The sequence below is a fragment of the Leptonychotes weddellii genome, chromosome 8, assembly GCF_054177405.1.
Source record: "Leptonychotes weddellii isolate Sample4059 chromosome 8, ASM5417740v2, whole genome shotgun sequence".
Classification (NCBI taxonomy): Eukaryota; Metazoa; Chordata; class Mammalia; order Carnivora; family Phocidae; genus Leptonychotes; species Leptonychotes weddellii.
Genome location: NC_138376.1, coordinates 99,287,091 through 99,302,615, shown reverse-complemented (window position 1 = coordinate 99,302,615; position 15,525 = coordinate 99,287,091). Strand labels below are relative to the sequence as shown.

General features: G+C 38.0%; 1 protein-coding gene and 1 pseudogene across 1 annotated transcript in view; both read right to left on the bottom strand.

Moving 5' to 3' along the window:
* The window catches only part of LAMA2 (laminin subunit alpha 2), a 576,425-nt gene that overhangs the window by 125,809 nt on the left and 435,091 nt on the right, over positions 1-15,525 (bottom strand). Inside the window, exon 35 of the mRNA XM_081828983.1 lies at positions 3,106-3,217. Coding sequence (XP_081685109.1) covers positions 3,106-3,217 — 112 coding nt within the window. The remainder of the gene's footprint in view (positions 1-3,105; positions 3,218-15,525) is intronic.
* LOC145722890 (lysine-specific demethylase RAD23B pseudogene) lies at positions 7,562-13,820 on the bottom strand (annotated as a pseudogene).

Below are 15,525 nucleotides of genomic sequence, written 5' to 3'. Positions count from 1 at the left end.
CTTTGATTAGAGATATTTTTTGAAATTTGATTGAATTTAGGTCCTGGGCATAGGTGGTTGTGAGGGGGTAATGTGAGAGATATAACCTCACTTGTGGTCTATTCTCAAGACTAAACTTCTGCAGAGAAGAACTTGCTGGAAAAAGCATGATACAAGAGAGAGGAAAGGAAAAGATGGCTGTACCTTTTGGAACGAATGCATCATTTCTTTTAAATGAAAGTAATATGTAAGCAACTAGAAGAAATTATTAAGGCACACAAAAACGACAATAGAGATACTGTAGAGATACTGTATTAAAAAAGAAAGCATCATTTTAATAGAAGAGATGTGATTGCTCCATTCCTTCTATATATGGAATTGGGAAATTCTCTGAATATTTTTAAACTAAAGACGAATGTGTTATTTAGTCTCTTAGATTCAAAGGTATACACTATCAGCGCTTTCAGTTCAGTACATTTTCAACAGAATTGAAAATAATTATGACATTAAGATAGCTCTGAAATTTACTTATTTATTTCTACTTTATTTCAAAGGAAATTTTAAGTAGCTTTGAAATATCTTTAAAACAAGATAAAATTAACAGAAAAGGAGATGGAGTAAAGATAAAAAATAATGTAAGTCAGAAGACATCTTAATAGACAGTATCTCAGTAGCCAGGGCAGAGCAGGGAATAAAAAAGGGATACTTAAGAAGTATACAGGATCTGTAACATATAAATACATTAATCCCTCAGGAGAAACAAAGTTGTTTTTCACACTGAACCAAAAAAAAATATGTTCTGATGGGTAAATTCTTCATGAATGACAAATACTACTGTGACCTGAGAAACAGGAAAGAAGGTGTCTAGCATTTATCAAGTCCTAATATATGTCAGTACATATGCTAATTAATGAGTTGTTTATATATATATGTATATATATATATACACATACATGTATACATATATATATATATTTGCTCATTAATTCTAATAGTTCATGGAATGAAATATAGAGTATTTGTGATCTAATCAGGAGTCATAGCAAAGATTTTAAAAATTATAGGGAGATAAGAATGCCTTAGATTAATAGACCGTGATTATCTAAGAAGAGACCATGACTTATAATGGAAGATAGGGGGAGTAAGGTATTCCAACTAAAAATAAAACTGAACTAGACAAATGCCAGGCTAACAAATTCACTTTTCCCCACAGCAATTTATTGTCACTAATAAAACCTCAAAGTACTGATACTATCCCCAATTAGTGTAGTTCTAAGAGAAAAAGATGGGTGTGGATATGTCGTATAACCTACTTAAGGCTTGGGTGAGTTTCCTTTTCTTAAAAAAAAAAAAAAAATCTCCTGAACTGCCAAGACTTGTAGTACATATAAACATCCCAGTCAAGATTTCGTTTACCTCTGGCATATTCAAATTTAAACATTCAGGAAGTTTTAACAGTTGGATTAGTTTTGCCAAAGTTCTCTTCTAAAGGGCTGTGCATATCATGTGTGTTATCATTTACATTAGTAGCTGCTGGAAGAAGGGAGCAGTGTCCACATTTCTCCCGGGTACAGGATCACATCTATCCCACATGGACCTTCATGTAAATTAGGAAAAAGATGTCCTGTCTGGACAGACACAATCAGACTGTCTGATGGATGCACAATTTAGAGAATGGGAGACATCTTTGATGATACATAACCCTTTTCTCTGATGGATGATGGACTGTGGGCGATGAGCAAAACCTGGACAAAATCTCCTCTCCACCTGCCCCCTGCTGGTGCCTTTGTGTGGTGCACAGACTGGGTGGTGGGTACAATGCAGAGAGCGAGCACATGAGCAGTGCTGATGTTGGAGTCTGCTGAAAACATGGACCAGCATTTGTTCTTACGCATGAATATTTGATTGGAATGATTTCAGAATAAGTTTCCAGGATCGGCTGAAGTATTGAGTGTTTGAGATCGAGGTAGAAGGAAAAGGAAAATTACTGGGTTATTGACCAGTGCCTTCATGGATCCAGGCAGAAATTGTTTTACCTGCAATGGGATTTTTTTTTTTTTTTTTTGTGGGGTGGAGGGAGTGCTGGGGGGAGAACACTTCAAGTCGCATTAATGGAAAATAAAACCAGGAAAAGCACAAAAAAACTCCATCTAGCAGAAGATAAACCATAATGAGTTAGTTAAGAATTTTCCCGTAGGTGTAACTTCTGTTTCAGGTCCTGACATGTTTTGCCTCAGATTAAAACTCTGTTGCTTCTTGCAGTGGGGAATCTTTGGGAGTTTTCTGTCTCTTTTTGGCCAGTGATTCCTAAGAATTACCTGTCAGGATCTGCCTTGAAGTTTATCTCATGTTCTGACTTATTTGGCTGTATTTCCAAGCAAAATATCTAAAACACGTAACACTGTAAAGCAATAAAAATATTTCATTTTTTAAGAGAAAAAACCCAAAACATTTTTCCTACTTTCTAAACCTGCATGTATATTTAAGATCTAGATTTTTGGGTTTTTTATGTTTTCTTTAAGAGTTCTTAATCTGGGGTTTAGCCCCCAAATAGCTTCCAATTTGATCCTAAGTCAGATTGGTAGATGCCAAGCACTAATTCCTAGAGAATGATGGACTAAATACAGTGAAGCTTCTGGTAAGGTAGCAAGTCCAGACTCCAAGCAACGGATGTTCATTAAAAACAGCACCAAGTATTTTAAAAGCCATTTTGAGAAATTAAAGTGCTGCTTTAACGTACTGAGCGGAATGATAAAATTAGCTTTTAAAAAAATTAATCTTCTCAATAGTTTTGAATACAAACAATAGCAAAGCATAAGTTTATTGGTTATTTACTCATAATAGCCATTCTTCAAAAATTAAGGCATTCCTAAGGGACTGCATTCAGTTTACCACGAGCCTGCACTCATAATGACTAATTCACTGACTATTATGCCCTATTTAACACTGTAGATTGGAGATGCTTGGCAGATAATGCCCTTGGCTGTCCCAACCTAAGTACTTTTCAAAAGCCAACCCTCAGATTGAGAAAGGGCATTTCTTACTAGAGAAATTCCGGTCCTGTGTAATCCCTTTTTCTATTTTTCTGGTGGGAGACATAATGATTAAATTAAATGATTCTAATACCTTCTGCATCCTGGGAAAGCTCCTTAATGAATCCTCCTAAGGAGTCTGCTCTCCTGTTGGTCCTCTCAGCATCCTGTCCAGTTTGCTCGCCATCTGCTGTCACTTTGGTAGCCTAATGATCCAAATTCAGGAAAAGCATAATTAATTGAGATGATGAAGCTACAGCGAGATAAGCTCCCACTGGCTACGTTTTCTTTCAAATATAACTCTGAGCCAAAGGCAATCGATGAATTATTGATCAGATATACTGGAAATGACACCCCATGCTCCAGTATACAATTAAACTTTATTACTTCTTCCATTAAATGGAAATCAGAGAGTCGTATTTGGGCTTTTTAAAACCCTTGCTATATGCAATGACATTAGAAGAAGCGATAAAACACAATTATTTTTGAAGTATCTTTGAGGTACAGTTGCCAAAAGTATTTAATGGATTCTTCAGCCTCCACATGTTGCAGTTTTGTCCATATTTTATTTACTGAAAAAGTGTGGAGTGTAGCAATGATCTCTTGAGGAGGCACAGGCAGTCTGTCTCAATAAGCTTGATCCTATAGATGCAGTCTAGATCAATACGTTAATTAAAGAAACAAAGAGGGAGAAATGCTTAGCTACTCAGTAGTAAATGCTTGTTTTATAACACTCTGAAGATGCCAGGAAACCGTTAAAGAAGAATAAACGATAACTTTTCCCGTATGTCATCACCAGAAAAGACAGCTGCTAATCACAGTACTATACATCATTGTCAACAAAATAAAACAACTCCACAAATAGCTTCATGCCCCCAAAGAATATCCCCACACATTTGCACCTTCATTCACATTGAAGATACCACTTGACACAAAGGAATCCATTCAATGTGTTCATAGTTAAGATATGGTATATTTAGTCAAATAAAAATGGCATATGTAATATTCAAAGTTTCTTAAAAGATATTATAAGGTTTAGAGCACCTTGAAATAGGTGTACAGTTCATTTTTCTATGCATGAACATATGCTAATAAATAGGACTTCTTTTTTTTTTTTTTTACTAAAAAGATAGGGATAATCTAACTACAGATAATGAATCAAAGAATCACAAACTGCCTTAAAATAATTTGAAAAAGGTCCAAATTGGCAGAGTATTAATATCTATAATCCTGTACCAGAGTGTTTGCATTCTAGACATGCCCAGAGATTCTAAATTTTTTTTTTTACACACATAAGAGAATTTTAGATAGAAATTAAAATAGAACTAAATGTCTGGCGAACACAGAACACAGTAAGAGGTGCTATAGAAATTATATTGCATTTTGTGATTTCCCAGGGGGCAATAAGAGGTTTAATTCATGACCCCTTTCAAGGTTTTACATAAAAGGTAGAATATAAAGTCCAACTATCATCAACTAATTTCTCAACCTGTGAGTGTTACCATCACAAATAAAAGGATGAGGGCGCCTGGGTGGCTCAGTTGGTTAGGCGACTGCCTTCGGCTCAGGTCATGATCCTGGAGTCCCGGGATTGAGTCCCGCATTGGGCTCCCTGCTCAGCAGGGAGTCTGCTTCTCCCTCTCCTGCTCCCCCTCTTGTGCTCTTTCTCTCTCTCACTCTCTCTCTCAAATAAATAAAATCTTAAAAACAAACAAACAAATAAAAGGATGAAAGGATAAGATCCACTGGAAGTTTTAAAAATCCCTCTTAACAGTCTGCAGTAAATATACAAAATTATTTAGAAGGTGCTAATCAATATTTTTACATATACACACCACATGCATATACATATACCTATAACATTTTAAATGTTACTTTAAAATTACTAAAGTCAGCTGCTTAAGATGTTGGCTTTCTAAGCTGTCGTAGATGTTTGTCTAGCCTGGACTTGATTGTACTCTATAATATCACTCCTATTTTCACATATCACAGACTTTACTAAGGGACTTGATCTACATTATGGTCATTTTCAATATCTTAATTATTAATGTATTACCAGCACTCTATTACCACACAGGAAGTGTACATTATGATTTCAACTTAAAATTTATTCTTTGCTTTATCAGTATCTTATCTGTTACTAAAAGATCTTAACTTACATATTCACACAACAAAGGCTACCAATTCTGGCTCATAGCCTAAAGCATTTAATTTTTTAAAATAAATATATATTGATACACTGTCTCTTTTAAATTCTGGAAGATCATGATCCCATCCACTGTCTTTAATTCTTCTTTCTTAATTAATTTATACAACATGTAAGAGTCATCATTAACAAACTTGGTACTGATTATAGGAGCACTCCAATAGTAAGATGTCAAGAATTCTACATGACTCATGATAAGAAACAAGTTAAAAGAGTTATCATGAAGGCCCTGTGCAATCAACCTCCCTGGCTTCTGTTTAGTATGTGAAATATGCCAAACTCTTTCCTTCTTAGGCTCTTCTCGGATTCTGCTGTCTTTGCCTGGAATAAACTTTTCCTCAGTCCTTTCAATGGATGGATCCTTGTCATTTGTCATCTTTCATCTTTCATCTTTCAGTTTCAGTGTCCCTTCTAGGTCTGGCCATTTCTAGGGCACCTAGCCAGGTTTCCAGACTTTCCACAGAACATTTTTTTTCATAATACCATGCATTTTAGAATTACTTATGGCTCCTCTATTTGTTGGTTACCTCCCTGACTAAAAGGTAAGCTCTAAGAGAGCAGGGACTTGGTCTGTTTTGTTCATCACTTTATATCCAGCTCCTAGTGTGATGCCTCACTGAGAGCAAATATTGAATGAATGTTCAATAAATGATTAAGCAATTACCTAGTGAATCTTGCCGACCTTATTACCATTCTCATTGCCTACCTTTCTATGAACACTCCCAGAAAGGGCTTTTGTTTATACTATTGTTCCTTAACTCCTCTCCAATTATCCAAAATAAATCCAGCCTTCAAGAGTCAGTTCCACTCAACCTTCTTTGTGAAGCCACCCCTGACCATTTTGGCTTATGCTTTCCTTTCTTAGATTTTTTTTCTCTTTTCTTTTCTTCTTTCTTTCCTATTAAAATTTTTCTTTTAATACGCCATGAGATATCTTGATTGTATATTTTCCAAAGTACTTTTCCAGTTGCATCTTCCAATTCTTCTAAAAGACTTCACCAGTTTTTCCAATGCAATGAAAGATTCTGTATTATACTTCTGTCCTCCTTCTCTTTTTGAAAGTAATATCATCCTAATGACATCAATGGTCATACATTCTCACCTAATATGGAAACATATTTACAAACATCAGAAACCCAGTTCTGAAATCTTTGCATTAATTCTGAACTGAATTAGCATTTTCTGGCTTTAAAGAAAGGCAGCAGTTTGAACTTGTGACTTGTTGATAAACACATTTCTGCTGAGGGAAGGGGAAGGAGAGTGAATGCTGCATTTCTCCATTGGCCCCAAAATGCTCACTCTCACAAAGGGGTACTTCCAAAGTAAACATGCAATGGTGATTTTAAAACTTTTCCTGCAACACAATAATGAAGTAAACAGTAATTAGACACCTACCAATTTTTCCCCCAAAGCAAACCAAGAAACAAACAAACCAAAAAACGTAAACAGGAAGATAACTCTGCCTATTCTTGCAGTTCCTCCAATCATGTTAGAAGGGTGTCATATTCAATGATCAAAAAATTTTTTTAAAAAAAATTTTTAAAGATTTTATTTATTTGACAGAATGAGAGAGAGCGCATAAGCAGGGGAAGTGGGAGAGGGAGAAGCAGGCTCCCTGCCGAGCAGGGAGCCCAATGCGGGGCTCGATCCCAGGACCCCGGGATCATGACCTGAGCTGAAAGCAGATGCTTAACCGACTGAGCCACCCAGGTGCCCCAATGATCAAAAAATTTTCAAATCGCAGTATTTTCATTTTAGAATATTCCCCTTTTCTCCTCCTTCCCCGTCCCCAGGTATTTAACTTGAGAGAATGGGCTTTCTTACACATTAATTTTATACATATATGAAGCAGCGACAATAAGTCAATAATTTGGCATTTCTGTTTATAGTTGCTCCAACTGTTTTTTCAATTTCACAAAGCCATTATCCAGTACTGCTCCAAAATAGAGACTGTAGATTACAGGGAGCAAAGATTCTCTTTTCAGATTTATTTATTTGAGAGAGAGAGAGAGAGCGCATGCACGTGAGCAGGGGGAGCTGCAGGGAGAGAGGACCTCAAGCACACTCCCTGCTGAGCGCAGAGCCAGATGCCGGGCTTGATCTCCCAACCCATGAGATCATGATCTCAGCTGAGACCCAAGAGTCCCACGCTTACTGAGCCACCCATGCACTCTACATAACATTCTGAAATCAATGTTAAGTCAAAGAAATGTGAAGCAGGGCATTACACTAAATTTTTGGATTCAATACACTAAAAAAAAAAAGTGAAGCCTAGGAAAAGTTACCTCGTGTTTTATAGAAGAAACAGAGACCTGCAAAATCTGACTTTGGGTTGTATAGTATTTTACACACTGTGCGGACTGTGGCATCTGCTAAATGCAGCAGACATGTAGGCATTTATACCTGCCCTGTATCCCCACCCCCAACCATCTCCTGCCTGATACCAAGTATCGTGCCTATGAGCCCAAGTCATCTGAGACAATCCAGTGAATGCAGTGTGATGATCTGCTGTGACATACGAGGAAAAAAGTCCCTTTCCATCTTCATCAAAGTTTTGCTATAGAAGAAAATTGACAGCCAAGTTCTCATTCTTCTCACAAGCAAACTATGCTCGTATCACAAGTCCTTCAGGAAACCCTAGCGCCTTTCATCCTTCTATGGCTTCTCAGTCCCGAGACGTTCCTTGAGTGTAGCTCGCAGGCGCACTTCCGGCTTGTGCAGCTCCGCCCCCGCGCCTCCACGCCCTCCTCCTTGACCACCTGCTTCTTGAACTGGTTCATTTAACACCGGAATCAAATGATCCTGGGGTTGGCTAATTTGCTGCAGGAGTTGAGAATGTTCTTGACCTCTGACAGCAATGCCAGAAGCAGGGAAGGATTCTGTTAGTCCTTTGTCTCATCTGTTGAAACTGAGGCTGATCCGTAAGAATTCAAGGGGCTTCTCCAGAACGTGTAGGGTTGCAGCTGCAGCCACTGAAGACTGAGGAGCCCCCGTCCTAGCTGCTGGGGGAGGGGATCAACCACAGCCCGACTTTCTCTATCTCTGGGGTTCCCATAGAAAGATGCCCCACTGCTCTGTCAGGGTAGTTGAAACCAGCTCTTAGGGCTGTGGTCATTTGCTGGCCTTCATAGCCCATTGACATGATCTCAGTTACCACGTTCTCACAAGACTGCCCTGTGACATGTGCACCTGTTGCATCTTCAAAAGTGTTTGGCCAAGAAGACTCTCCTGATGCACCATTCATTTCTGCTGGCTTTTCTGCAGGGTTTTCTTGTTTTCATTGCCCTGGCAGGTGCAGGTGTGGGAGTGGGGCCCCGAGCCACAGCCCACCTCATGGAGGAGCTAATGGTGGTGCCCTGGCGGGATGTGATCTGTGCTGGTGCTGTGACGGCTTTAGGTTTTGCCACCGTAACCATCACAAGGTTTCTTCATCACTTTTATACTCTTTTAGAGCAGTATCATCATTGAGGACTTTGCTGGAATAAATTAATTTTTGACCTGCTACAGGAAAGACATCTTTCCCCCTTTCCAGATTCAACCTTCTCTTTCAGTGCTTTCATCGCCCCCTGGGGTCAATGTCAGTCCTGTTGCTGGAGGGTCTGCGGGGTAACCTACTTGGTGCCACCAGGCAGCGGGTCAGCTGGCCATGGGGGCAGGACCCTTTCTTAGATTTTTAAAAACAACTATCATTACCACCATTCATGACTCTGTTGGGTAGTTACTTTGTTAGGTGTTTTGCCATTTCTATCTAATCTCTGTCCTTGGGGCTGAGGCTATGTCTTATTATTTTTTTTTTTAAGATTTTATCTATTTACTTGACAAAGAGAGAGAGTTAGTGAGAGCAGGAACACAAGTGGGGGAGTGGGAGAGGGAGAAGCAGGCTTCCCGCCGAGCAGGGAGCCCGATGCGGGGCTCGATCCCAGGACCCTGGGATCATGACCTGAGCCGAAGGCAGACGCTTAACGACTGAGCCACCCAGGCGCCCCTATGTCTTATTTTTTTAATGTCTATTTTTTTTTTTTATTCCTCAGAGTGCCAGGCATAGTAGATATTGAGTGATTAGCTGGTATAATAATCATCAAACCAACTACAAATCCCTTTGAAGTTCCAATGCCTATTGAAGGAAACAAACAAAAAATCTCTATGCCTTCCCAATACCATGCAAACTGGCCTTCTGCCAAGTGCTAGGCTTGCCAGTGAATGTGGATGGCTGGGCAGTTCCTGGGTATTTTTCAGAGCCTAATGGGAAGCTTGTGCTCAAGAGCTGCAGCTGAGTGCTTAGGAGGAGAGCCAGGCAGGAGACCCCTCAATTCCAACCACACTGTATTCTTGTCACTGGCCTCATGGTCATTAAAAACTAACCTGCAATTACACGCCAAGTAATGAGGGCAGGATTGGGTTTGGGAGGAGGCAGAACTCTTTAGGGCCAGCACAGTTTAGGGCCAGCACAGTGCTTCCTGAGGAAGAACGTAGCCTTCCCCTACAGAAATGAGAAGAGCCGCCCCTCTCGGCCATGCTCCAGAAGAGGGGGAAATGTGAGGTTCCTGGCAAAAAGGCATTGATTCATGGTATTAGCGCTCCAAAATATGGGTTACAGAATCAGGCTCAACCATATCCTGGATTGATATGTGTGTTCAGAAGGGCTTGTAATACTCTCCTGTGTCTCATTTACCCTTCCTGCTTTTAAAGATACACAGAGGGCATAATCCCTATTTTTACACTGATGAAAATGAAGGTATGGAGAGGTTAAGTGACTCATCTGAACTCATACACACAGGGAACTGGGGGCAAAACACACATTTTCTCACAGCTTTATATTTTGTCCGTATCAAGCACTAACTTATATTATGCTAATATCCGGGAAGAATAGGAAAATACATGAAAAAGTTGAGCATTCTGGGTGAAAGGAGGGATGCTGCTTGAGCTTAGGTAGTACTTGAAGTGTATCACCTTTAGGTTTTAGTAAATTAACATATTTAAAAATCCATAGCAGAACATCATATAGACACATTTTTAAAAGTCATGTCTTATTACACAGTAATTAAGGTGAAGAGTCACCCTTGTCAAAACCACCCATGAGAGACTCCATAAAGGAAGCCTATGACAAATGCACTATCACCCATAGGGAGTGGTGATAGATAGCGGTATCATGGTGAAATTCACGACAATCAGTTTTACCCAGGACAGGCTATTGATAATGTTACAGATGAATGCTAAATACTACATGATAGGAGCTATCTGTCTGATTCAGTTTAGTTCTTCTTGCATTTTATTAAATTACCATTCCATCTCTTAGTCATATTCCCTCTCATTCACTATTATCTTGTCCTTTGAGTATTTGACAAATGTCTTCTCATTTATCCTACTATGCTGTACAATCTTCCTTTGATTCTCTATCTTTGATTTTCTTATTTTTACATCCTCTTACCTCAGTTCTACAATCTTTCCAGCATTCCCTTCTAAATGATGCCTTAAGCAGTACCTTGTGTTTCTCTCTTACTTTTGATTGCCTTTTTTTACATTCAAGTTCACTAAACTAGGTATTTTTTCCTTCTATTTTTCTTTTTTTCTTTTTCCTTTATTTTTTTAGAGTATTTATATTAGGCAGCATGCATTACCATTAGGCACGCATTAATTTACTTCTGAACAATGTAGCTGTTACTTTCTTGCTTTAGCTCAAGCAGTTCTCACTGTGCCTCTTGAAACCTGCACATAATTTTCTTGGTTGGATATTACTAGTGTCTTTCATTTTCTGCCTTCTTTATGTTAAAACTAGAATCTAATGGGGCAAATCTAACTAGTGAATAGACAACATTGCTTAGATGCCATCCACTTTTGCATTTGCAGACTTATATGCCCTCCTGCTGAAATTAAATTTCAGATCTAATCATTTATATGATATTCTCAAGGGTCATCTTCGAAAACTACCAGTTTTGTGTATCTAAGTGTCAGTGAAGGACTCCTCAGGCAAGCTATTAGACAACACACAAGGAAAGTGATAGAGAGAAGCCAAGTGGCTCTCTGGAATGGTAACAAGTGAGTTCTATACAATTTCTCCCTAAATATTTCAGGTGTCAGTTTTCAGAGTCCCAAACCAAACAAGTATGATGTGCTTTACATTCTCTCTATCTCTTTTAAAATGTAATAGGAATTAAAAAAAACATTGTAGGAAACTTAAATCTCTTAACACTATAAAGATAAACATACAATATTTTTGGCACTTAAATCATTTAAAAGCTAGTTTCATCATTTTAGAAATAATTTTTATTTAAATTTGATTTTAAATAGGCAGTAAATGAAAATAAAGCTCAATTTTGATATTTTATATAGTTCAGTCTATTACACAGCATTCTCACCTTACAGATAAACATTTAGAAGATGCTTATCAAAGGAAGTAAAACATCCAACTGAATATAATTATCAATATATGCCTGATTTTAGTGTATTTTAGAGACATTAAAAATCAATGCTTATTTTGAGTTTTTCTACCTGTCATCTAGTTGTTTAAATGCTATTTTTAAATTATTCACAGTTAATTAATTAAACAAATTACTGAACTACTGTGTGCGTGATATTGGTGATACTGTGGTGAGAAAAAAAAAAAAATTAAAGGACATACCTCCTGCCCTTTTGGAGCCTATAGTCTGGTAGAGTAGAGATGTATTTGTTGAGTGATCATGAAAATAAATTTATAATTACAAACTGAAGAAAAAGCACAGTGGTATAAGACAGTTATAGAGGAGTCTCATCACACCTAAAATGTCTCCCTAAGGCAGAGTTCCATGAGCTGAGGTTTGAAAGGTGAACCGGAATGAATAGAAGTTAACAAGATACAGGAGAAGGTGATTTACTTCAAAGGCTAAAAGAAACCTATGGAAAGGCTCAGCTGTGGGATGAGGTAACTGAAGGGCTGTATGGCTGGAGCGCAGATGGTGAGAAGCACAGGTGGCAAGAGATGCGGCCAACAAGAGGACTGGAAGTGCTCACCTAAGAGCCATGAGAAGTTGGAGGATGAGTTTAAGCACCCGGGTGACATCTTCAGATTTGGAATAGCAAAAGTGCATTCTGGCTACACTGTAGAGAACAAAGTGGAAGGAAAACAAGAGTAAAAGCAGAGGGAGTAGCTAGAAAACCCACGTGGTAATTCCAAACTAAAGGTTATGGAGATGGAACGAGAGTTGGATAGCGGAGAGGAGATCTATACAAGAAGAGCAACCCCCTGCATTTGATAATGGGTTGAATAAGTGGGAGTACAGGGAAGAAGAAAAAGGACTGAGGAAAATTTCTAGCTTTCTGGCTTATATGTTAAATGTATCAGGGTCCCGATAACCAGGCTGCGAATTTGGGGAGAGATGAGGCTGCGCAGTTAAGCAAGAATCAGATCACAATGGGAGAGCATCATATGTCATACTACACCAAATGGAGAGCTGTTGTAGAATTTGGAGCAGAGCGAAATGATCAGGTCTGTGATTTGGAGAGTTTACTCTGTTACATGATTAATAATTGGTTGGAGTTGGAGATGGCTTGGAAAGAGAGGTCATACATGGAAACTGAATTGGATTGGGTTGAAAATGAAGGTAAAGGGTAACTCATTCATTTTTTTGGAGGGGGAACTGGCTACATATTGGAGGACAAATCACTGAGATGCTCTAAATAGGAAAAAGTATGGGTTTTAAGAGGAAGATGATGAGTTTAATTTGAGATGTCCTATCGGCAGCTAGGTTTCTAGGACTGAAGCTGGAGAATAAAGTCTGTTTTGAAAATACAGATTTTTGAATCTTCAGCAATTAAAGCCCAAAGAAAGAATTTACAAGTGATGACTGTACCCCAAGAAAACCAACTTTAAAGGGATGGACAGAGTAAGAGCCTGAGAATAAAAGGACAGAGAATTAAGAGAAAACTAGAGGAGAATATGTGAAGAAGGAAGGAAGGGTCAAAAATGGCAATTGCTACAGGAGGTTCAAGTAAATTAAAGTTTTCATTGGATTTAGTGACCAACATGTCATTGGTTATCTTTTAGGAATAGCTTTAGTAGCAAGCCGGGAGAGTAAATCTAAATTGCAGTGGAGTGAGAAGAGAATGCAGACCTGTCTCCAAAGCCTTCAAAAACTGTGGCTGTGAAACAGGAGAGGGAGCTAAGAACAGTAGCTATGGAGATACATGGAGTTGGCCTCAAAAAGCATCTCGGTATTCACACACATTGTAGGACAGTTCAAATATGCTAAATATGATTCCTATGTTTCAAGAAACTTATATTTCAAGAGGGAAATCAAATGGCAATAAATCAAAATACACTGAAAGAGATGTGTGATTATGTAATACTTTGCCTGTGTAATATTTGCACCATAAATTATATAAAATGCATGTTAAGTGTTAGTTTGGGGAGGAATATGATTCTCTTTACCACAGGTTATTAGAGAACTAGATTGCGCCATGAAAAAATGAGCATAGAATATATAAGCACTTGTAGGAGAAAAGGCAAGCACCTACACCAGCTATGTAGGATGAGACTCACCAAATGCTTTAACAAATCTAAAGAATGCGTTAGTCATAAATCGACTGGTCAGCCAACAAAGCAGAAAAAAAGGAGCATAAAAAGACTGGCTGTACCAGTGAAAGAAGGGAGCTGGAATTATCAGGTGATTATAAACTCACAGTAGTTTTCAACCTTGGCTGACATCAGAATCATCCCAAGAGCTCTTGAAAATCCCAGTGCACTTACTGCCCCTCTCAGACCAATTACATCACAACCTTTGGGAGTGAGACCTGGCCCCAAGTAATTCCCGTGTGGGCTCCTAGTTTAAGGCACTGTCTCCTCTAATGTAACCATGAAAGTCATGGCTACCACGCTTCTCAGACTGTGGTCCCAATGCTGAATCATTCATGGCCACGAGATAAAGGTACTGGTGTCTTAGGCTGATACTGTTGGATATTTCAGTCATCTAGCCTTCTAGTGATGATTCCATATGTATCAATTCACCTTTTGATTATCATGCAGCATGACAACAGGGGAAGAATTGATCATGTTGACTTGAGTATTTACGGTCTCCATGATAGTTATGTCTCTAATTATAAATGTGATAGAGACAGGTTAATTAATAAATGAGGATTTTCATTTCCTCTTCATCCTCACTTCACTGAAAAGATCTTTGCTTTCAGTAGTCTTATTTCTAGGCTCTTTGTGTTATAAAATCTGAAGATTGCACAGATAAAAATGGTCTTAGAAAAAGAATAACTTTACAGTGGACAAATCTGGCAAACACTACCTTAGCCAGGTAATCAAGATAAGAAGACATATGGATTGCATGGGTTCTTAATTTGATGTAATAAAAATGATAAAATGATAAAAATGATACTTTACTTCTTTAGCCTTTCCCACAAAAACCCATAACTCCATACTTATCACAAAAACATGAGTTAAGCCCCAACTGAGGGACATCCTACAAAATACATGAGCTTGTCAAAACTATCAAAATCATCAAAAACAAGGAAAGTCTAAATCTCAGTCCATAGCCTAAGAAGACACGATGACTAAATGTAATGCAGTATCCTGGAGGGGATTCTGGAATAATATAAAGATGTTAAGTGAAAACTGAAGAAATCTGAATAAAGTACAGTTTTTAGTTAATAATAATGGATCAATACTAGTTCATTAGTTGTGGCAGACATACCACACCAAGAAATTAATAGTAGGGGAAACTGAGTATGGAGTATAGAGAAAATCTCTGTATTACTTTTATAACTTTTCTGTAAATCAAAAACTATTCTAAAATAACAAGTTTATTTAAAAATAATATTGAAATTAACTGAAATTGGATCATAGACCTGAATGTAAAATACAAAACTATAAAACACCTAGAAGATAACATAGGAGAAAATCTAGACGACCTTGAATATGGTGACAACGTTTAGATACAATACCAAAGTCAAATCCATGAAAGAAATAATTGATAAGCTGGACTTCATTAAAATTAAAAACTTCTGCACTGTGAAAGACACTGTCAAGAGAATGAGAAAGCAAGCCACAGACTGGGGAAAAATATTTACAAAAGACATATCTGATAAAGGGCTAGGACCCAAAATATACAAAGACCTCTTAAAGCTCAATAATAAGAAAACAAACAACGCAAATAAAAAAGAAATGAGAAAAGATTTGTCTTAGTCCATCTGGGCTGCCATAATCAAATATTATACATTAGGTGGCTTATAACAACAAAGTTTATTTCTCATAATTCTGGAGACTGGGAAGTGCAAGATCAAGTCCCCAGCGGATCTGGTGTCTGGTGAGGACTTACTTCCTAGTACCAT